The sequence below is a fragment of the Cynocephalus volans genome, chromosome 10 (assembly GCF_027409185.1).
Source record: "Cynocephalus volans isolate mCynVol1 chromosome 10, mCynVol1.pri, whole genome shotgun sequence".
NCBI classification, from domain to species: domain Eukaryota; kingdom Metazoa; phylum Chordata; class Mammalia; order Dermoptera; family Cynocephalidae; genus Cynocephalus; species Cynocephalus volans.
In genome coordinates, this window is record NC_084469.1 from 107,292,744 (window position 1) to 107,316,977 (window position 24,234).

The following is a 24,234-nucleotide window of genomic DNA, read 5'->3' on the forward strand; positions in this document are numbered from 1 at the left end:
ACCCCAGACTAAAGGGGCAGATGCTGTTATGTTAGTTTCCTAGAGCTGCCATAACAAATTACTGCAAACTGGCTGGCTTAAAGTGAGAAGAATTTATTCTCACATAGCCCTGTAGGTCAGAAGCCTGAAATCAAGGTGCTGGCAGGTCTATGCTCCCTCCAAAGTCCCTAGGGGAGAATCCTTCCTTGCCTCTCTCAGCTTCTGTTGTTGCCAAGAATTCTCAATGTTCCTTGACTTCTCGATCCTCCACTCACTCCAATCCTCATATCTTTTTTTGCCTTAATTGACAAGCAAAATTTGTATATACTTATGACATACAATACGATGTTTTGATATATGTATACGTTGTGGGATGACTGAGTCAAGCTATTTAACATATGCACTACCTCACATACTTACGTTTTTGTGGTGAGAACACTTAAGATCTACCCTCTTAGTAATTTTTAAGTATACAATATATTATTATTAACAATAGCCACCATATGTGCAATAGATCTCTTGAACTTATGCCTCCTGTCTAACTGAAATTTTGCATCCTTTGACCAACATCTTCCCAATCCCCCTGGTAACCACCATTTCATTCTCTGTTTCTATGAGTTTGATATTTTCAGATCTCACATATAAATGAGGTCATGTGGCATTTGTCTTTCTGTGGCTGGGTTATTTCACTTAGCATAATGTCCTTCAGGTCCATGTTGTTGCAAATGACAGAATTCCCTGCTTTTTTAAAGGCTGAATAGTATTCTGTTGTGTACATATATCACGTTTTCTTTATCCATTCATCTGATGATGGACAGTTAGGCAGATTCTTTACCTCCATTATTGTGAATAGTGCTGCAATGAACATGGGAGGCAGATATCTCCTCAACATGTGACATCATATCCTTTGTCAATCATCATGTATTCACATGGCATTCTTCCTGTGAATCTCTGTCCTCTTACACATATGGACAACTTATTAGAAAGACACCAGTCATAGTGGACTAGGAAACACACTTCTCCACCAACATCTCATCTTAACTCAATTACACCTGCAATGACCCTATTTCCAAATAAGTTCGCATTCATGGGTACCAGGGGTTAGGACTTCAACATATTGGGGGTGGAAGGGGGGCACAATTCAACCCTCAGCAGTGAATAAGGCCTTTCACCAGTCATGTCTCCCACCTAACTTGGGTTCCCCAACAAATAGGAAGGATTCTTGGAGGTGGGACAGCCAGAACAGGAACATCCACAGCAGAAACGGTGAAAGTCCCTGGTTGGTCCACACAAGGACTATGTCCTAGTGTGGCAGAGCTGCCATTATTCAGTCATTCAACAAATAAGTATGAAGGGTCCACTTTGTGCCAGGAACCAGGTTAGGCACTATGGATTCAACAATGACTAAGATATACGGGGTAGCCATCAAGGAGCTGACATTCTTGAGCAGGGAGCAAGAGAATCGTAAACTGATGAGCTCTCTGGGGAAATGAAGGAGATTGTGTGAGATATCCTATTAGGTAGACAGAGAACGGCCCAGTAGGAGATAATATTTGAGCAGAGACTTAAAAGATGAGAGGGTGTAAGCCATATAAAAATGCAGGGTAAGAACATTTCAGAGAGAGGGGAAGCAAGCTCAAGACTATGAGATTAAACAAAGCACTGGCATAGCTGGTTCTTAATGATCCAAGGGCAGAGAGGTGGGAGGTGGGGAGGGAAAGGTAGGCAAGGGCCAGGTGGGAAGGAACTGAGATTCTGTAAACCATGATAAGGAACTTGGATGCTATTCCACACTTGAGACTCACCTCTACTTATTGGTCTTAAAGCCACAGTCTTTCTAAACTAACACGTAGTACCCAAATCCAATAATGTGGGTGAGTTTTCCAGAGAAAAAATGAGAAATGAGAAGTGAATGGAGAATGAAAACCCGATGTATGGGTTAGCTACTGCCACATAACAAATTATCCCAAAATGTATCAACTTAAAATAACACATACTGACTACGTGAGTTGTGTCAGGAATCAGCATGGCTTAGCTGGGTCCTCTGGCTCTGGGTCTCTCACCAGGCTGCAGACTAGATGTCAGCTGGGGCTGCTGTTTCATCTCAAGGCTAGACTGGGGAAGGATCTGCCTCCAAGCTTACTCATGTGGTAGTTGGCAGGATTCACTTCCTCATGGGATACTGGACTTAGGTTGTCACTGGCTGTTGGCCAGAGGCTGTCCTCAGTTCCTTGCCATGTGAGCCTCTTCATAAGGCAGCTCACAACTTGGCAGCCAGTTTCCTTCAGAGTAAGAAAGTGAAAGAGCAAAACAGAAGCCATGATCTCTTTCTTACCTAATCTCAAAAGTGACATCCCATCACTTTGCTGTATTCTATCAGCTAGGAATGAATCACTAGGTCCAGCTGATTCTTAAGAGGAGGGGATTACACAGCGCATGAAGACCAGAGGTGGAGACCATTCAGGGCCATCTACAGGACTGCCCAACTCACCTAAAGAATACTATATTTGAGGGGTGGTGGTGGACAACCAGCTAGTAAAGGAAACAGAGTAGAAGTGAAAAGAAAAAGTGTGAAAAAGAAGAGGGGGGGATTCAAGTTTCAGGGGGTTGATAGTTTCAAATGCCACCTACAAGTCAAGTTGAATGGGACAGAAAAGAATCTATGCAATTTGCCAGTGCAGGAAAACACTGATGGCATTTGCCTGAGCCATTGCAGGGGACAAATGGGGGCTGCAGACATACAGACCAGTCCCTGTCACTCACTGACCAGCACAATCACCACCTTTGCAGGAGGTGACCAGGAAGAACCTCCTCTCCCAGCCCAGGGCTTCCCACCGTCTCCTGACACCTCCACCAGGAAAGCGACCTCATTTCTCAAAGACAAAACGGATTCTAGGTCATATCCCCCTGGAACAAGAGACCAATTGATGTGATTATCTCTAAGAGAAAGGGGGCACCTACTAAAAGTAGAATCTGGTGCCCCAGAAGGGAAGACATCGGGGAACCTAAAAAAGGGTCTCTGATAATTACCTGCCAAGATTTCAGAGCGAAGGGCATCTCCATGCAATGCCAAAGGTAAAAGAAGAAAGAAAAGCAAGTTTTAGAAGGTTCTCCTTCCTCATCCATCCTTCAATTCCACTCTATTTCACCCAAGGGCAGAATTCTGCCCCCTGCTTTGCATGACTCAAAACATAGAACAGGTGGCCCCAGGAAAGATGGCTACAGAAAGGAATTTATGTAAAGCGTGCTTTATTGTAAAAATCACAGAGCCAATTTCACAAAAATATATATACAATTCCCCATTGGCCTGAGTTAGAAATATTTGGGCTTCTGTATGTTGGGAGAGAGATGTAACTATAACTGCATATATATATATATATGGAGAGAGAGAGAGAAATGTACAGGGAAATGGTTAGACTGAAATCAGAGGAGCTGGCCAGTTAGCTCAGTTGCCTAGAGTGTGGTGTTTTAACAACAAGGTCAAGGGTTCAGATCCCCATACCAACCAGCCACAAAAACTAAAATAAAATCAAGACCATGTTCAGAATAAGTATCTCTGGATAGTAAATTTTAAAATGATTCTTATTCTCTCTATTACATTTTTCTGTATTTTACATATTTTATAAAATGTACATACATTACTTTCATAGCAAAAAAAAACCCCATCTTATTTGTTAGCTTAAGAGAAGTATCTGAGTTTGAAAAATAGTAAAAAGATTTCCCAGCCCCCAGATGTATGTAAATAATGTTTCTGTAGCATTTTTTTAGTGTCACCATTTCACGTCACATAGCTGTGAATGCCCTGGAGACTGAGAACTAATTCCAGCCCTGAGACCAATGGTACCTTCCAGACACCTGCCAACCCAGGTTGTGAATAGCAGGCTTTAAAAGCTGAGCTGAAGACGATTCACCTATTCCTCAAATGCAGCCAGATGTATCAGACTAGAGAAGTATCCAAAGTGGGTCGTCAAAGCCAGGAGTCAGACCTGAGTTTTGGAAATTGACGTAGAAAGTCAAAACTGGGTTTGGGAGATGAAAATAAGAATTTGGCCAGATTAAGCAACAGTCTGCACCAATTTCAAAGCTCAGATAATAATATTGTATACCAGGAGTGTGTTGGTGTAAAATGTTGAACTAGTAAAAGCTAGAATGGGACAGACTGCACCCCCATCTATAAACAGCCTTAATGCATGTCACCAGAGAGCTACATGGGATCCAAAATCCTCATATGTAGGTCTGGCACAATTAAGCTTCCTTGGGTGTTTCTCAGGTAGTTTGGCACAAGCACTACCCGATAGAGGTGCTCATACGCCAGGCGGAAAACCAACCCAATGAGATCCTCTGGTCAGGAAAGCAGAAGCCTTAAATGAAGCAAAGGTGGATGGCTGGGTATAGAATGTTGTTCCATGTGAGCTGTCTCCCTGGTTCTTTGTGAAAGCCTCTCTGCACCTCCTGGTTTTGGAACAGCTCACTCATGTGTTCATTCAATTTTGAAAAGTGACAAGTAAACATTTGCATAGTGCTTACTATGTGACAGCCATGACATTTCACTCATGTTAACTCATTTCATCCTTGCCATAATCTTATTATCTTAGTTGACAGATGAGAAAATACAGGCTCAGAGAAGTTAAGCAACTTTCTCAAGGTCACACAGATAGTAAGTGTCAGAATCATAATTTGAACCTCAAATTGTCTGGCTCTAGGATATTGACCATAATACTATCATGACTCTTGTGAAAATTTGTTGAGCCAGAAACCACTGGCCCCAGCTGCTAAAGACTGTGCTACACCCACATTCCCACACATCTTCGAAACAAGCCTCCATCATCAAAGGGTACCTGCCCCCATCTCTTCCTGATGACCCTAAAAAACATAACAGTAGGTCTCCAGCATGGCTCACCTGGGAGCCTTTGGTTGTCTGTCTTATTTCTCCCCATTACTGAATGATCCTCTGATTTTTGCAAAGCCAGTAGCATTCATTCCTTCTTCATCCTTGCACCTGTCATTCACACAAAAGAACATTTATTCATTCCTCTATCCGTATGCTCATTTAATAAATATTTATTGAGTACTTGCTATGAGCCACGACCTGGGCTAGGTGCTAGGTGTGGGAAACAGTGGTATATGAGAGACAAGGTCACCACTCTCGTGAAGTTCACTGTCTGATGAGGAAGACGGACTAAGGAGCCAAGTAAAGAATAAATGTCCCTCAACAGCTGGATGGATAAACAAAGTTATGGTGTATAAATAAAATGAAATATTCATCAGCCATAAAAAGGGATGAAGCACCTTACATGCTACAACATGGACAACCTTGAAAACATTTTGCTAAGTGAAAGAAGCCAGACACAAAAGGCCACATGTTGTATGACTCCATTTATATGAAATGTCCAGAACAGGCAAATCCATAGAGACAGAAAACACAATAGTGGTTACCAGGAGCAGAGGGGAAAGGGAAATAGGAGTGACTGCTAATGTGGAAGGGGTTTTACTTGCGGGTGATGAAAATATATTAGAACTAGAAAGAAGTGTTGGTTGCACAGCACCGTGAAGGCACTACATGCCTCTGATTCGTGCACTTTAAAATCATTCATTTTATTTACGAGAAGTTTATCTCAAAAAATAAAATAAAATAAAATGATCACAGCATGTGGTTAGTGCCATTCACCCCTTTAACACACGTGTATTGAGGCCCTCCTATGCTCCATGAATTGTGCTAGGCTCTGAGGATACAAGACTAGCAAGGTTCTTGCTCTCGAGACTCTTAGATTTCTCTAGGGCAGGTGGGGAAAGACCAAATATTAAAAAGTCAATCAATGGATAAGATACTTTCAAATAGTGATGAGTGCTACGAAGACACTAAAGGAAATATAAGACTGAGAGTGCTGCTTTTGAGAAGTCAAGGAAGGCACCAAGAACCCAGCCAGGCAAAACTCTGAAGACTGAGAGAGAGCCAGCCGTGGAAAGTACACGGACAGGAGAATCCCACACAGAGGGAACAGCAAATCCAAAGCTTGGGAGTGGGAGAGGGCTTAGGGCATTCTAAGAGCTGGAAGAAGGACCGTGTGGCTAGAGGGTGGGAAGCGAGAGGGGTGCTAGATAAGGTCAGCTTTCTCAAGAAGTCAGAATTCCAAGGCCCCTCTGCCAGGCTCCAAAGACTCATCCTACCCCTCCCCCCACCAGCCTTTCCCCTCCCCCACTCCTGGAACTCCGTCTGCGTTGTTGCCCCGTCGCCATGGTGATGGGCGCTGTCAGTTCGCTCAGTCTCTAGGCCAGGAAAGCGTTGTGTGTCGTTGAGTGGGAGGGGGGGGGGTCCCTGCCCCTCTGCGTGGGGGTCCCGGGCCAGGCAGGGTCACCAAGCAGGAACCATGCCTGTGTTGGCACCTCCAGCTGAGCGCAGCCAGGACACTCGCGTCGGGGCCCCAGCGTGGCGCGAGGCGGCACTGGCCATGGCGAGGAAGGCGCACCGTGTGACTGACCGCTGCGGGCAGGAGGCGGTGACCATGTGGCAACCCAAGGACAGTGTGCGGGACCCACACGTGGTGCGCCACGTCTGTCGCGCTGCCTACATCCTGCCCTGGCGCTTCCACGTGGAGATGATAGAAGGTGGCGGCACCTTGGAGAAGCCACCACCCGGCGAGGGCGTCACGCTGTGGAAGAGCAAGATGAAGCCACCCGCCTGGCCCGCCCGCCTGCCGCTGCCCCTGAACCGCGACGCGCGCGCCCTGCAGACGGCCGAGGTGGTGCACGCGCATGCGCGAGGGGCGCGCCTCGCCGCCGCCCGCCTGTGCCGCGCGCAGCGCCAGATCGACGGGCAGCTGCGACAGCTGCTGCGCCAGCGCGAGGCGACCGACCGCGGGCTCAGCGCGGTGCGCAAGGGCCTGCTTATCAACCAGCAGAGCGTCAAGCTGCGGGGCTATCGGCCCAAGTCTGAGAAGGTGGGACCCCCTCCCCCAAGCCTGGTCGCGAAGACTGAGGCCTCCACTCCCGGGTGGTTAGCCTGGGGAAAAAAATCTTCTAGACTCCACCTCTAGTGAATAAGGTCACGAGAAGATGGGGACACCCCCAGGATGAGGTGCTTAAGCCCCCAAGTCCCAGAGGGTGAGACCTGTCCAAGGAGATAAAATCTGCACCTCTCTTGCCCCAGAGGGCGAAACCATCCCAATCCCCAGCCAGGAAGACAGAGTGGGACCCCTGCGTCAGACACGGTGGAAATCTTCCCAAAGAGTAAAAACCACAGGCCCCAGCCCAGCCATAAAATTACCACCACCACCCCCCCGCACCCCCAGTTTCCAGGCCCGGAGAGTGAGACCCTCCCATGGACGTGAGACCCTCAATGCCACATGGCCTCAAGGCGCACACACAAAACTCCCAGTGGAGGAGAGCAAGTGATGCCCCTGTCCCAACCCAGATGAAACTCTCCCCCAGAATTGAAACAAAACCCAACCCCTCAGCCTCTGGAAGTGAGAACTCCTCCCCAGGCTTCCTCTGGAAAGAAAGAAGTCCTGCCTACACAGTGAGACTGGACTCCCAGCCCCTGCACCCTGCACCTGAGAGTGAAGACCCCAGCCAGGGAGAAAGGCTGAGAACCCTAGTCCCAGCTCTGGTGAAATCCTCCCCCTAAAATGAAACCCCAGACTCTCACCCCAAAAGGTGAAAAAAATTCCAGCCTGCCTGGGAGAGATGAGACCTCACCTGCAGGATGGATTCCTACCACCAGATCCAAATAGTAAGACCCCAAAAAGGCAAACCCTCATCGTCCATACGATGAGATCCCTCCAACTCTAGCTAGGGAGGGGGGATAAGACCATCGCTGAGGAAGCGGTCTCCAGCCCCCTGCCTCAGGAGGTGACCCTCCCCCAAGTTCAGTCACCTCCATCCCAGCCCACTGGGTTCCTATGTGTAAAAGGGAGAGTCCCCCAGCCCCAAATTCCAGAGGGTAAGCCCCCCAAGTGTGACCCCCTGAAAGGATCAAGTCTTCTCAGAGAGTGAGACCCCCACAGGGTGAGGAGTACCCCCACTTCATCCTCAAAACCAAGGTTGGCAAACCCTCTACTACCCTGGAAGGCGAAATCTCCCTCCAGCCCTTTCCTGAGGGCGTGAGAAATTTTCCCCTTGTTTTCTAGGTCCCTGACAAAGCTGACAGTGCGCTTATGTGGGAGAAAGAGGAGCTCAAGAAAATGAAGAGGAAAATGGAAAAAGATATGGAAAAATCAGAAATCCTACTGAAGGTTAGGAGTATGGTGCCCAGTTACAGGGACTGGAGGGGGGTCCCTGGTCACCTCAACGACAAACTGGTCTGGCCTTGGGGACTCTAACAACAGCAAATCCCTCGGCCCATGACATTTCTACTTCCTGAAATGGAAAAGTGAGACCCTGATAGATGAAGCTGTGCTAAACCCTGTGCAGTCATTGAATCACCTCCTAGAAACTCTCCTGCGAAATGGAAACTGTTATCCCCTCATTAGAGATGGGGAAATAGAGACTCAAAGAGAGACGGCTGCACCCAAAGCACAGAGCCAGCCAGTGGCGGGGCTCTGGCTTCAGCTCGGACATTTTGACTCTAGTCCTTTACACTCTAACTAACTAAAACATGCTTCACCTTTTTTTCTTTTTTCTTTTTTTTTTTTTTTTTTACTTTTTCAATATACAATGTAGTTGATTTTTGTGTCCCCTTACCAGTTCCTCCTTTCCTTCCTCCCTCTCCCCCTCCCCCCATCAACATCATATCTGTTCACTTGTCTTAATAAGTTCAAGGAATTGTAATTGCTGTGTCTTCCCCCCCCCCCCCATTCATTTGTTTGTATATTTATTTATTTTCAGCTACCACAAATAAGTGAGGACATGCGGTATTTCTCTTTCTGTGCCTGGCTTATTTCACTTAATATAATTCTCTCTAGGTCCATTCATGTTGCTGCAAATGGCAGTATTTCACTCCTTTTTATAGCAGAGTAGTATTCCATTGTGTAGATGTACCACAGCTTCCTTATCCACTCATCTGATGATGGACATTTGGGCTGGTTCCAACTCTTAGCTATTGTAAAGAGTGCTCCAATGAACATTGGGGAACAGGTGTACCTTTGACCTGATGATTTCCATTCCTCTGGGTATATTCCCAACAGTGGGATAGCTGGGTCGTATGGTAGATCTATCTGCAATTGTTTGAGGAACCTCCATACCATTTTCTATAGAGGCTGCACCATTTTGCAGTCCCACCAACAATGTATGAGAATTCCTTTTTCTCCGCAACCTCGCCAGCATTTATCGTTCATAGTCTTTTGGATTTTAGCCATCCTAACTGGAGTGAGATGGTATCTCAATGTGGTTTTGATTTGCATTTCCCAAATGCCGAGTGATGGTCAGCATTTTTTCATGTGTCTGTTGGGCATGCGTATATCTTCCTTTGAGAAATGCGTATTCAGCTCCTTGCCTATTTCTTAATTGAGTAACTTGTTTTTTTTTACTGTTAAGTTGTTTGAGTACCTTGTATATTCTGGATATTAATCCTTTGTCAGATGTATATTTTGCAAATATTTTCTCCCACTCTGTTGCTTGTCTTTTCACTCTGTTAATTGTTTCTTTTGCTGTGCCGAAGCATTTTAGTTTGATATAATCCCATTTGTTTATTTTTCCTTCGGTTGCCCGTGCTCTTGGGGTCGTACTCATGAAGTCTGTACCCATACCTACTTCCCGGAGTGTTTCTCCTATTTTCTTTGAGGAGTTTTATTGTTTCAGGATGTATATTTAATTCTGTAATCTATTTTGAGTTGATTTTGGTATATGATGAGAACACATGCTTCATATCTGTCGGCTTCAGCCAGACATGATCTTTCACTGCATCTTTTGTTTTTGCGACAAGAATTTCCTTATGAAGGCACTGATGGAGGTGAGAGAGCAGCCAGATCTCAGGGAACCCTTGGGACTGGTTGGGATTAGCTGGTAAACTGTGTGCACTTTTGACTCATCAACCTGACAAATATGAATCTGGTACTCTGCTGTCCTAGGCACCATACTTGGCGTAGCATAGTAAACAGGACAGAAGTGACCTTGCCCTCATGGAGTGCACATTCTAGGAGCTTTCAAAGAAGGGACAGGCTGGGTGGGAGTGGAGGGTGGGAATAAGGTAGGAGACTTAAGGGGCTGGTGCAATGCTGTCTGTGGTGCTGAACTCCAATTAAGAGCATCCCCTGACCACTGTCATATTCCTTGAAATCTGGTGATTCCTGAAAATTTCTCCCAGGAAATCTGAAACAAACAAGGCAGAAGGCATTGTGTGGATCCAGGAGGGAAGGTCTCAAAAGAGAGAAAAAGAAATAGGAAGGTGGGAAAAGATAAATATAGAAACAGAGACCAGCCGCTGGAGACACCTGGGGTAAATATTGCTGGATAAAAATGCTCACCACCAAGCAGACTGGTATCAACTTAAAATCATAAACTCAGACCTCAAGTTAGCACTGAGAACTTTCATGGGATCTCACCATCTGTCTCTAGAAGGCTGGCTGTCTCGCAGTGAAAGGTATTTCATACCTTGTCTTCCTTGAAACCTCTCCAACTCCCTGTTACTTTCCTCACTCTTCAGTGACCCCAATGCATGGAAGTCACTAAAGGAATCTCTCATTTTTTCCTCAGTCAGTCCTGTAATTTCATCTACTTCCACATTCCAGCATGACCCAGCGGGTCTCTGTTCCGATCTATATCTGTCTTTTCCCACCTTCCTATTTTTCTTTATCCTTTCTGAGACCCTCCCTCATGTTCCCCTCCCATTTCTCTAATCCGCTCACTAGCCATTCTTGTCTGCAAGTGCTGACTGTCTTCCTTTGGGCAGGAACTGGGTCTTTTGTGCTGGCCACCAAAGCACCACCACCTGACACATTGCCCAGCATTCAGTAGGGGCTTGGAGGATATTTGAATTAATGGACAAAAGAAACTGTCCCAAACCGGCACCATGCAGGTGAGCCAGCCGGCGCCAACCAGCCAGACAGTGGAACCACACTGCTCCACGCAGCCCTTGCACCCTACACCTTGGACACAGGCAGGGGGGGGGACCTCCAGGCCCCACCCCACTGCCCTGAACAGGCACGCTTCAGGAGGGCCCAATGGCACCAGCCAGCCAGCAGAACTGCATGGCACCATGTGGCCCCTCATCCCACCTAAGACCTGGGGGGAGCACCAGCCTATGGATTCGACTCATCAAGTTTGACCCAGCAGAACTCCATGCATTAGGGGCTCATTCTACAACCACAGAGTCTAGATGGGAACCAGGTTGGTTTAACATCACCACCATACCTACTGTCAAGCAAGACAATTCACCCCCCACAGTAGCAACCAAGGCCACTCCACAGCCAACCTCAGTGTACTAGAAGAATCAAACCCCCTACCAAATGACCAAGCATCAGTGAAAAGACACTAGAAGTACAAAGAAGAAATGACACCACCAAAAGATACGGTTATGCCCCAAAGTCAGACTCCATGGAACAGAGAAACCTTGAAATGTCTGAAAAAGAATTTTGAGTAATGATCTTATGAAAACTAGAAGAAATAAAGGGAGACTCAATTAGAGAACAAAATGAAAAAAGAAAAATCATCCAGAATATGAAGGAGGAAATCTACTAAGGAATAATACCATAAAAAATAGTGTAGCAGAACTTCTAGAAATGAAAGACTCACTCAACGAAATAAAAAACATGACTGAGAACTTGAGCAGCAGGGTAGAACAAGCAGAAGAAAGAATTTCAGAGCTCGAAGATGGTCTTTTCAAAATAACTCAGGCAGACAACAAAAAGGAAAAAAGAATTTAAGATAATGAGGAAAACCTCAGAGAGAGAGCAGACAACCTCAAGCACTCTAACATCCAAATTGTGGGTATTCCTGAAAGGCAGGAGAAGGGAAAAGATATCAAAAACCTACTCAAGGAAATAGTAACAAAACTTCCCAGGTATGGAGTGAGATACAGACCTTCAGATCCAGGAAGCTCAAAGGTCCCCAAACAGATTCAGCCCAAAAAGATCCTGCACAAGTCACATTATAGTTAAATTTGCAAAGCTCAAAGACAAAGAGAGAATTCTACAAGCAGCAAGAGAAAAGCATCAGGTCACTTATAGGGGAGCCCCCATCAAACTAACAGCAGACTTCTCAACTGAAACCCTACAGGCCAGAAGAAAGTGGAATGATATATTCAAAATACTAAAAGAAAAAATCTGCCAGCCAAGAATTCTTTACTCAGCAAGTCTCTCCTTCAGAAATTAGGGAGAAATAGTGTATTTCCCAGACAAACAAAAGTTGTGGGAGTTCACAACCACAAAACCAGCCCTGCAAGAAATTCTCAAGGGAGTCATTCATCTGGATTCTGAATCATGGTGACCATCATCACAAATACACAAGAAAGGGAAAAACCCACAGTTAAAACAAAAATGCCAGCAAGAAAGAGAAAGAAGCTAAACCATTCCACCTTAAATCCCCAACTCACATTGCAGAAGAGAAATAAAAGGGGAAATAATGATCAAAAGATATTTAAACCACCTAAAAAAGCATCAATTAAATGACAGGAATTAAACAACACTTCTCAATAACTACTCTAAATGTGAATGGACTAAACTCCCCATTCAAAAGACACAGACTAACTGACTGGATTAAAAACATAGACCTAAGTATATGCTGCCTTCAAAAGACCCACCTCACTTGTAAAGACACTCATAGACTAAAAGTGAAGGGATGGAAAAAGATATACCATGCAAATGGAAACCAAAAATGAGCAGGAGTAGCTATTCTTATATCGGACAAAATAGACTTTAAACCAAAAAACATTTAAAAAAGACAAAGAAGTCCATTATATAATAATAAAGGGAACTATCCAGCTAGAAGACATAACAGTCCTAAACATGTATTCACTCAATACCAGAGCACCCAGAAATATCAAGCAAACACTCATAGACTTAAAGAAGGAGATAGGTCCTAACACGTTAATAGTTGGTGATCTGAACACCCCTCTCTCAGTATGGGACAGGACTTCCAGGCAGCAAGTCAACAAAGAGACACAGGATTTAATCTACACCCTAGACCACCTGGACTTGGCAGATATATACAGAACATTTCACCCAACAGCTAAAGAATACACTTTCTTCTCATCAGCTCATGGTACATTCTCCAGGATAGACCACATATTAGGCCACAAATCTAGTCACAGCAAGTTTTAAAATATTGAAATCATTCCAACAATCTTTTCATATCACAATGGATTAAAACTGGAGATAAACAATAAGCAAATCACTGGAATATATACAAACACATGGAAAATAAATAATAGGCTCCTGAATGACCTATGGGTCCAAGAAGAAATTAAACAGGAAATCAAAAAATTTCTCGAAACTAATGAAAATAAAGATATGTCATACCAAAACTTCTGGAATACTGAAAAAGCAGTACTAAGCGGAAATTTTATTGCAGTAAATTTTTATATCAATAACATGGAAAGACTCCAAATAAATGACCTAATGCTATGCCTCAAAGAACTTGAAAAACAACAACAATCCAAACCTAAAGGCAGTAGATGGAAAGAAATAATTAAGATCAGAGCAGAACTAAATGAAATAGAGACCAAAAAAAATGATAGAAAAGATTAACAAAACTAAAAGTTGGTTTTTCGAGAAGATAAACAAAATAGACACACTGTTAGCTAGATTAACAAAATAAAGAAGAGAGAAGACCCAAATAACAAAAATCAGAAATGAAAAGGGAGACATTACAACTGACACCACAGAAATACAAAGAATCATTAGAGACTATTATAAACAACTGTATGACAACAAATTTGAAAATCTGGAAGATATGGATAAGTTTCTAGACACGTATAAATTACCAAGACTGAACCAAGAAGAGATAGAAAACCTGAACAGACCAATAAGAAGCAAGAAGATTGAAGCAGTAATTAGCAATCTTCCAACAAAAAAAAGCCCAGGTCCGGATGGCTTTACAGCTGAATTCTATCAAACTTTTAAAGAGGAGTTAATACCAATTCTCATGAAACTGTTCCAAACAATTGAAACAGACTCTACTCTCGCAAACTCATGCTATGAGCTCAGCATAAATCTGATACCAAAACCAGATAAAGACACACACAAAAAAGAAAATTACAGGCCAATGTCCTTGATAAACCTAGATGCTAAAATCCTCAAAATATTAGCAATTAAAATACAGCAACATATTAAAAAATTTATACATTACGATCAAGTGGGATTCATCCCAGGAATGCAAGGATGGTTCAACATACGAAAGTCAATAAATGTGATACATCACATCAACAAGCTCAAGGACAAAGACCATATGATTGTCTCAATAGATGCTGAAAAAGCATTTGACAAAATTCAACATTCCTTCATGATAAAGACTCTCAACAAATTAGGTATGGAAGGAAGATATCTTAACACAATAAAAGCCATTTATGACAAGCCCACCACCACTATTACTCTGAATGGGGAAAAATTGAAGGCCTTCCCCTTAAGGACAGGAACAAGACAAGGATGTCAACTCTTATCATTTCTATTCAACATAGTGCTGGAAGTACTAGCTAGAGAAGTCAGGCAAGAGAAAGAAATAAAGGAAATCCAGAATAGAGAAGATGAAGTCAAACTTTCCCTATCTGCAGATGACATGACACTATATATAGAAAAACCTAAAGACTCTATCAAAAAACTCCTAGAGCTGGTTAATGACTTCAGTAATGTTACAGGATACAAAATAAATGCCCAGAAATCAGTAGCATTTATATACTCAAATAATGAATTAACAGAAAGAGAAATAAAGTAAGCAAGCCCATTTACAATTGTCACCAAAAAAATATGATACCTAGGGATCAATTTAACCAAGGAGGTGAAAGACCTCTACAATGAGAATTACAAACCACTTCTGAAAGAAATTAAAGAAGACACAAAAAGATGGAAAGATATTCCATGCTCTTGGATTGAAAGAATTAACATTGTGAAAATATCTATACTACCCAAAGCAATCTACAGATTCAGTGCAATCCCCATCAAAATACCAATGACATTCTTCACAGAAATGGAAAAAACAATCTTACCTTTCATATGGAAAATCAAAAGACCTCGAATAGCCAAAGCAATCCTGAGGGGAAAAAAAACAAAGCCAGAGGCATAACATTACCTGACTTCAAATTATACTACAAAGCTGTTGTAACCAAAACAGCATGGTACTGATATAAAAATAGACATTCAGATCAGTGGAGTAGAATAGAGAACCCAAAAATCACTCCTCAGGCTTATACCCATCTGATATTAGACAAAGGCAACAAAAATCTATATTGGGGAAAAGATTGCCTCTTCAACAAGTGGTGCTAGGAAAACTGGATATCCATATGCAGAAGAATGAAACTTGATATGCATCTCTCACCATACACTAAAATCAACTCAAAATTGATTAAAGACTTAGGTATAAGACCTGAAGCTGTAAAATTGCTAAGGGAAAATATAGGTTAAACACTTCAGCAGTTAGGTCAAGGCACAGGCTTTATGAACATGGGCCCAAAAGCACAGGCAGCAAAAGAAAAAATAAACAAATGGGACTATATCAAACTGAAAAGTTTCTGCACAGCAAAAGAAACAATCAACAGAGTGAAAAGACAACCTACAGAGTGGAAGAAATTTTTTGCCCACTATGCATCCAACAAGGGACTAATATCCAGAATACACATAGAACTCAAGCAATTATACAGTAAAAAAATAAATGACCCAATTAAAAAATGGGCAAAGGTGCTGAACAGATGTTTTTCAAATGAAGACATACAAATGGTCAACAGATACATGAAAAAATGCTCAACATTTCTAGTCATCAGGGAACAGTCCTAGGGCTACAAATTGAAGTTGAGGGGAGTGGGGGAGGGGGAGGGAGGTTGGGGGATAATTGGAAGGGGACAAAGGTTACAAAAGCAGTTTCTGGTAATGGGTATGTCCCCAATATGATTCTGGCCCCCACATCACGGGCAGGAGGGGGGACAACCAGCTTTGTATCTCATGAATATTCTAAATAAATAAATAAACAAATAAATCGACAAAAAACTTTTTAAATCCATTCTATTAAACAAATGACTGAATCTCAAAGATGATATATTCAGAGAAAGAAGCTGGACATAAGGAGTACACACTGTATGATTCCATTTATATGAAGTTCTAGATTCAGCAAGCTTTTTCCTAAAGGGCCTGATAGTTAATACTTTCAGCCTTGCATGCTGTACGGTCTCTGTCACAATGACTCAACTCACCCGATTGGCATGACAACAGCCAGAGACCATATGCACATGAATGGGAATGGCTGTGTTCCAATAAAATTGTACTTACAAAAACAGCCCACCAGTCCATAGGCTGTAGTTTACTGACCTCTTAAAGAACAGGCAAAACTAATCTCTAACTCAGTTTGGTTGGGTGAGAGAGCAAAGGGGCACCAGGGAAATTTATAGGATGATGGAAATATTCTATATTTCCATGATGTAGGGGGGTGTTTATAAGGGTGTATACATATGCAAAAAGACATCTGTTTTTATATAACTTCTGAATAGTTGCAAATATCAAAGGAATGTGATATGCTTAATTTTATAGTAGAGAAAGTAAGATTTGGATGTGAGTAGGAGGAGTCCAGATGAAATAGAGCCCACAGGAAGGAACTCTGAGAACCGCAGAGGGCTCCTGATACTGATTAGGGAAGAGGCAGGGAGACCCAAGGCTAGAGCTAGGGGTGAGATAAGCTTCGCTTGAGGAGAAAGGAGATGGCGTAGGAAGATCAAGGCGTAGATATAGCCAGTGCTGCCACTCCATTTTACAGAAAGGGAAATTGATGAGACAGGGGGCTTTCTCAGGGTGCCAGAGCATAGCAAGGCACAGACCCCAAGCCACTGACACCCAGGACAGAGAGGCTCCTGCTAAACCTTCTGCTCCTACCACCCCACCGCGAAGAGTCACTGAAAGTTTCTGGACAGAAGGTGAGGAGTTGGGTGATATTGAGCTTTGATTTAGAAATTGCTTCTTTCCAAGAACTGCAATGAGAACTGGAAAAGGTCAAGAAGAAAGTGAAGATGGAAACCAGTTTCTCATAACCAACCTACATGCAAGCGCATCACACATTTATAATAATCCACAGTACAATTTTCTCAATAGCCACTACAGATAAACACATGGATGAGTTGGTGGTAAAGGTATTTCTCCAAACCTGGCTTTTAGAGAAGGGAGGGTGCATTGAGTCATGGGAAAGTGGAAATAAGAATCAAGGCTCAGGCAATTCTGCACTCATGTCCCTCGGATAATGGGTAGTCTCTTGAATGTCAGATAATATGGGGAAATAATATCTTAAGATCATTGTGTTATTCACAAGTGTGTCTTCTATTTATGGCATTGTGCACAATGGCCAGGTAAAAATGAGTCTGCCTAATTCCAAACAAATAGCCTTAGAGACATTTGTATGGATTTTTTTTGTCCACTTTTAAAAATCCTTTTTTAGAAAATAACTGGGTGAAGTGATGGATATGTTCATTAGCTTGATTGTGGTGATTATTTCACAATGTATTTGTATGTCAAAACATCAAGTTGTACATCTAAAATATGTGCAATTTTTATTTGTCAATTATACATCAATAAAGCTGGAAACAAAGTGGGAAGTGTGATATATCTACACAACAGAACCTTACTCTGCTGTAAAAATCATTCACAGCAACATGGATGGACTTAGAGAAAATTGTATTAAGTGAAATAAGCCAGGCACAGAAAGAGAAATACCGCATGTTCTCACTTATATATGGGAGCTAAGAAAAATAAATAATATAGAAAAATAAATAAATATACAAACAATTAAGTGAGGGGAGACAACAATCACAACAATTCCTTGAACTTGTTAAGACAACTGAACAGATATGATGTTGATGGGGGGGAGTGGGAGAAGGAGGAGACAAAGGAGGAATTGGTAAAGGGACAGGAAAATCAACTACATTGTATATCGATAAATTAAAAATATATATATTAAAAAATAAATATATAAAAAATTAATGTTCTCACTACAGACAAAACTGGTAAGTATGTGAGGTGATGGGTATGTTAATTACCTTGTTATAATCATTCCACTACGTATACATATATCAAACCATCACATTGTACCCTATCCGCATATACAATTGTTATCTGTCCATAAAAATAGCAATTTACGTAAAAAAATAAAGTGGACCTTGAAGAGTGGTGTAACGTGAGCCAAAGAGAAAATAATTTTTTTTTCATGAGTCATAGACACGTCATTCCTAAAAGAGATTTCATGAAAGAAAATGTTTCTCTGGAACATTGGGAAAATGAGTTGAATCAGAAAGTATTTCCATAAGTAAAAGCCTTTATTAGGATAAAAAAAAAAAAAATTGGAGAGGGTCAGTTTGGAGACAGAAATACCTTGTAGCCTTTAATCCTCAAGCCGCCAGCCAAGACATCACCTCAGCCACCTCCCTCCTACTCTGCTGCCTCCTTTCCTATCCCCAGGCCCTGGCCTCCTGCCACGACACTCTGGTCTTCTGCTGTAAGGAGAGGCTCCAGGCCGTCGACCTCATGAACCAGCCCCTGGACAAGGTTCTGAAGCAGGCCGGCCGCCACTCGTGGGTGAACCTCTCCCGCGCCCCCACCCCGCGCACTCAGGGCCTGAAAACGCCTCCTCCAGACCCGGTGGGCACCTACACCCCAGGTAGGCCCCACAGGAAGGAGTCCGCTGTAGTGAGTGCCATCGGTGTCCACCCAGACCTCCTGGAACACTGGCGCACGCCCCTCGCTCGCTTCCTTGGGGAATGGTCCTAGGCCACATGGGAGGGCTGGAAACCCATCTCTAGCTGAGCTCAGCTTTTGGCCTGGTGCACATCTCCTGACCCCCATGCGAGCCCTCACTCCGTCATTCACAGGCTCTGATTCCAAAACCAACCCAAGACACTGCTCGCACTATCCCCACTGACAGCCTCCCCTGGACTTCCTCCCAGTCCCTCCGTAATGCCCCCTCGGCCAGGGTCCGCCACCACCTGAGAACAGAGAGAGGGACTCGGAAAAGCCAGAGTCTGGGAAAGGAAGGCTTGGCGCCCCCACGCGCGTCCCATGCGTTCGCAGGGTGCGCGGAGGCACTTGACGAAGCCAAGCGGTTGTTGGCCGAGTCCAAGGAAACCTTGGTAGAAATGGCAAAGAACGAAGTGGACATCCGGGGGCAACAACAGCAGACAAGCGACCGCGTGTGCGCCTCCCTGGCGCAGAAGATGCGCGAGACCTTGGAGCTGAAGGTGGGCGCGGTCGGCGCGGCTGCGGGCGAGGGTGAGAGTACCCAGGCGGGTGAATGAGGGTCCGCGGAGCAGAGGGGACCAGGAGTCAGCGTGATCCACCTGCGCTCCCCCACCCCCAGGAAAGAATGAACATGACTTGCGGATTAATGAGGGGAACTGTCCACCGTTGCAAGAAATTCAACCAAGAGATGTACATCACCCGGGGCCTCATCAAGGTACTGTTTGGGGAAAGAGACTGCAGGGGTGAGGGCAGGGGTGGGCTGGAACTTACTGCTATGCACATCGCACTCCCCCAGGGTCCTCTGTCGAAATGTCACCTGGAGACTCGAGAGAAGCTGGACAGGCCCCTAGTTCGCATGTACCAGAGACACGTGGGCACACAACTCCCCGAAGCCACGCGCCTCGCCCAGGTACTCCCCCCACCCCGTCCTCCTTTCGCACCTCCTCCTCCCCGAGGTGCGGCCCCGCCCTGGTAAGCCTCCTTCATCAAGCATACCTGGCCCAGGTAAGACACCCCCTCACCCAGATCTGCCTGCCCTTCAACCACCGCCCACTTGGGGGCCCTTTAATACTCACACCTGGCTCAAATAACTCCCTCAAACCCTGTTCGCCCCACCCCACCCCTTCATCATACGGCCCCTCGCGCAGCCCGGCCCTGAGGAGGCTCCTTTATGCACACCCTGCCCAGATGCGCTCGCCCACCTCAGGTCTGTCCCTCCTCTCACTCTCCAGGTGCATCCCTTCCCTCAGTCCTCCCTGGCGCGGGTTCTTTTTCAAGCACACCTGGATCATGTGTCTCCCTCTCCCCACCCCCATCCGACGTCCGCTCCTCCTCAGCCCTTCCACATGCACACCCAGTCTGTGTCCCCCCCGCAGCCGAGGCCTGCCCCTCTTCCGCTATGCTCCTTCCACACGCACACCTGGCGCAGATGTATCCGCCCATCCCAGATAGCGCCCCGCCCTCCACTCGGGCTCGCAGGTCCCCCCAGCACGGCCCCGCCCCCTCCTCCAGGGCTCGGACAAGCTGCAGCGCCACATCTCGCATATGGAAAAGAAACTGAATGAGCTGCTCACCACGCGCAAGAACCTCGCCTGGAACCTTAACTGCAAGAAGATTGGACACGATGTGGACTACACCGTGGTGCGCCTGCGCCTGCGCCAGCGGCACCCGCACGTGTGCTACGAGCAGGCGCAGCGCCTGGTCAATGACTGGGACACACGCACGCCGCCACGCAGCGAGACCAGCTGCGGCCCAGAGGGGTCGGCGCGCCCCTAGCCCCAGCCCGCCGGTCTGGCGCAGGCTGAGCCCCCGGGAGAGGAGACAGACAGCCGGATTGTCCTCCCTTCCTCCCCACCCCGTCCTCCCTCCAAGTGCCCTCTAGCAGAACTGCAACTAAAAATTACAATTTTCATGTATTAGGCACCTACTGTATGTCAATTACTAACCCTACAGCACGTAATAGGAAGTGTCTCCTGGAAGTTAACAGGATGGATTTGGGTTAACAGGATTCAGATCCTGGCTCCCAATTTTAAACTGTTTGGCCTTGAGCAAGTCTCTTCTGTCCTTGCCTGGCCTCAGCCTCTCCAACCTGTAAAATGGAGCTGTAAAAGCAGCCACTTCGGATGGTTGTGGTAAGGTTAGATGAGTTAATACGTGTCAGGCTGCGGCGTGGTAGCTGCATAAAATATATCCTGAATGCCCCTGAGCTGTTATTATTAGAATCTCCATTTTACAGTTGAGGAAACTGAGGCCCAGAGATGTTAAGCAGCTTTCGCAAGGTCTTGCAGTTAGTAAGTAGCAAAGCTGGGATTTTTCATCCCTGACTCTAGAGCCTGCATTCAAGAAGAACTCCCAGAAACTCCATTCTGTCTTGACCCGGCAAAGTGTCAGGTCCTGCGCCAGGAGCTGTGAATGCAGCAGTGAGCAAGGTCGATGTGGTCCCTACCCTCAGGGAGTTCATCTACTGCAGCCAACATCATCCTTTTGGATGTGGCTCTGGTGTGGCCTCTTACAGGAAGCCCTCCCTGACTGCATCCACCCATCCAGTCATAGCTCAGTTCCTCCTCTGTATTCCCATAGTCTCTGGGACACCCTGCTATCATAGAACTCCTCACACTGAGTTGTGATTATTATTTGCTCTCCCAGGGTGTGGCATACGTAGAGAAGGGGCATTCATTATAGCCACAAATATTTCCTAAGCAACTGATCTATGCCAGAGGCTGTGTTAAGTGCCAGGAATACAGCGAGGACATGTGTCCCTCCCTCATGGAGCTGACAGTGCATATGACAAGAATGGTCCTCACAAGTATTGGGTTTTTGTTTGTTTTTTTGACAAAGCCAGCCAGTCTCAGAGACACAAGCACTAACTCTTTCCAGAGAAGGAAATGAAGCTCAGAAAGCATCATTTGTCCAGGGCTACACAGACAGCAAGAAGAAAAGTGGGATTTAAATCTCCCTTGCTCCATACTGCAAGCACGGACCAGGATTTTTATTGGTTCCTATAACAACCGAGCGGAGATGGGGTAAATTTTGTCCATTGAACAGGGAAATGCACAGAAACAAAGAGAGCTGCCTGCCCAGGGTCACAGAGCTGGGGAGGAACAGAGCGGGGGCTCGAACCAGCTATATCTGGCTCAGGACCTTTGGGCATCACAGCCAACTCCCTTATCTCAAGAGGAACCCCTTAGAATGGGGATCACAGGGACTCCCTGGGGCTCAGACTTCCACCTGAACACTTTCCTTCAGGCACTATCTCCCTGTACCAATCAGGATGCCAACAGGAGGCACACTCAATTTGAAGGAAGTTTAATGAAGAGACAAGAATCGATCCTCCTTATTCACAGATTCCGTATTTGTGAATTCACCTACTCGTTGTAATTTATTTGTTTACAGACACACACAGAGCAGTGAAAAATTTTAGCCACCTGACACCCGCATTCATTTCCCCAGCTGGGGCCAAAGTAAGACTCTGTCTTCTTCTTTCAGATCTTACTGTAAACAAGTGTCCCTGTTGCAATCTATTTAGTGCCACGTTTTTTGCATTTTTGTGCTGTTTGCTGGAGATTTTGCTGTTCAAAATGGCCTGAGTGGTAGTGCCAAAGTGCTGTTTAGTGTTCCTGTTTAGTGTTCCTGAAGACGAATGTTGGAGAAGCTTCATGCAGGCATGAGTTACAGTGCTGCTGGCCATGAGCTCAGTGTCAATAAATCCACAATACATATTAAATAAGATGTCTTTAAACAGAAACATATAAAACAAGGGTAGGTATTGATCAGTTGACAAAAATGTTGTGACCAGAGGCTCACAGGAACCTAATCCTGTATTTCCCCAGGAGCCATAGTTCAGTTTTTGCTCAGTGTTCATAGCAACTTTATAGAACATAACTACTGTGAGTAACAGGAATTGACTGTATTTGCAAAGGTGTGGGCAGCATGTAGAGAAACCTCAAGAGACAGCACAGTATCAAGGTGCTAGTGATTGTGGGAAGCCTTTACTCCCACCTGCAGGTCTGAAAGGACAACTGCAGAGTGGATGTTGGGGAATAAATGCGCCTACCCCCTCTCCCTCCATTGGCCAGTGTTCTCTATTGGTCAAACCACCTGCTGACTTTTGATCCTCTTGCAGGTCCTTCCTGGGGCTGGAGATTGTCCCTTTATCTGCATCTTCACCCATCCTGATGCCCAGAAACCCTGCATGGAGATTCAAATGCTCCCCCTGCAAGCAAAGCCTAGCCCTAGAGGTTGAAGTCTGCCCTCCTCATTCTTGCTGACACAGCCCCTGTTTATCACCTTGGCTCACACAGTGTTCCTGAACAAAGTTTGTACAATTCCCCCATTGCCTCAGAGCTAAAATGTTAGATGCTTCCCCAGATATAAGTCCTAGGCACCTAACAAGCCTCTCGGTGACATCAGAAGGTGGGTGTCACTATCCCCACGTTAGAGATGAATAGGCTTGGAGCAGTGGCAAGACTTGTAAGTGCCACCCAGAAAGTAAGGGGCTAAGTCTGTAATTTAAAAAGTGTGAGAATGTCCCCTATCCCTCAAACGTCCTCCCCTTTTCCCAAAGAATGGTCAAGGTACCATCTGCATGAGAACACCTACAGTGCTTGTCAATGATGCAGATTCCTGGGCTGCACTCCAGACCTACTGAATCTGAATCTCAGCGGCAGGGCCTAGGAATCTGCATTTCCATGGAGCTTCCCAGGGGAGTCCAAAGCACACCAGCGTTTGAAATGCATCTCCCTGCTGCCAGCCTCCCAGAGCGACTTCTGCACTGAACACTTTAGACTCTAATGGAGAGGCCCACAAAAATGTTTTAATTATAATTTCTTCTTGTAGAAGAAAAATATGAATATAGTAATAATAAAAATATGCTGTATAGCATCATATATCACTTATATTATGCACAATATTATATAGTACAGTATAGTATTGTATCGTATTATAAATATTATAATTAAAATGATTAAAATTAAAAATCCAGCCTGGTTTATATTGATCTTTATACCAATGCAGGTTTTTCCTATTTTTTTTAAATTTGTGGTAAAATACACATAGCATAAAACTTACCATCTTAACCATTGTTAAGTGTACAGCTCAGTCAGTGCTAAGTACAATCACATTGCTGTGTAACCATCACCATCAACCACCATCCCTCACTTGATGCAAAACGGAAACTCAATACCCGTTAAACAATAATCTCTCATTCCTTCTTTCCCTCAGCCCCTATAAACCACCATTCTACTTTTTTTTTTTTTTTTTTTTTTTGGCAGCGAGTGGGGCTGGCCTTAAGGGGATCCAAGCCCTTGACCCCGGTGTTACAAGCCTGGGCTCTAACCCACTGAGCTAACCAGCCAGACCCTATTCTACTTTCTGTCTCCATGACTTTGACTACTCTAGGGACCTCATAAAAGCTGTATCGATGCAGTTTTAAGTGTTTTAATATGTGTTTTTTACACAGGAAGGG

At 44.8% G+C, this 24,234-nt stretch overlaps 1 protein-coding gene across 1 annotated transcript; it reads left to right on the forward strand.

The window, feature by feature from the left end:
- Positions 1 to 6,347: 6,347 nt before the first annotated feature.
- On the forward strand, positions 6,348 to 20,546 carry TEKTL1 (tektin like 1). The gene is made up of 7 exons (XM_063110052.1): positions 6,348 to 6,917; positions 8,106 to 8,210; positions 18,495 to 18,693; positions 19,104 to 19,270; positions 19,390 to 19,485; positions 19,567 to 19,680; positions 20,283 to 20,546. The coding sequence occupies exons 1-7, from the start codon at positions 6,348 to 6,350 to the stop codon at positions 20,544 to 20,546; spliced, it is 1,515 nt and encodes a 504-aa protein (XP_062966122.1).
- The last annotated feature ends 3,688 nt before the right edge of the window (positions 20,547 to 24,234 follow it).

Bases quoted from the DNA above. Each gene is read 5' to 3' on its own strand.
- TEKTL1 (XM_063110052.1), top strand. From the start codon at position 6,348: ATGCCTGTGTTGGCACCTCCAGCTGAGCGCAGCCAGGACACTCGCGTC. The intron at 8,211-18,494 runs GTTAGGAGTATG...TCCTATCCCCAG, and splicing joins AATCAGAAATCCTACTGAAG to GCCCTGGCCTCCTGCCACGA. The intron at 19,271-19,389 runs GTGGGCGCGGTC...CCCCACCCCCAG, and splicing joins GCGAGACCTTGGAGCTGAAG to GAAAGAATGAACATGACTTG.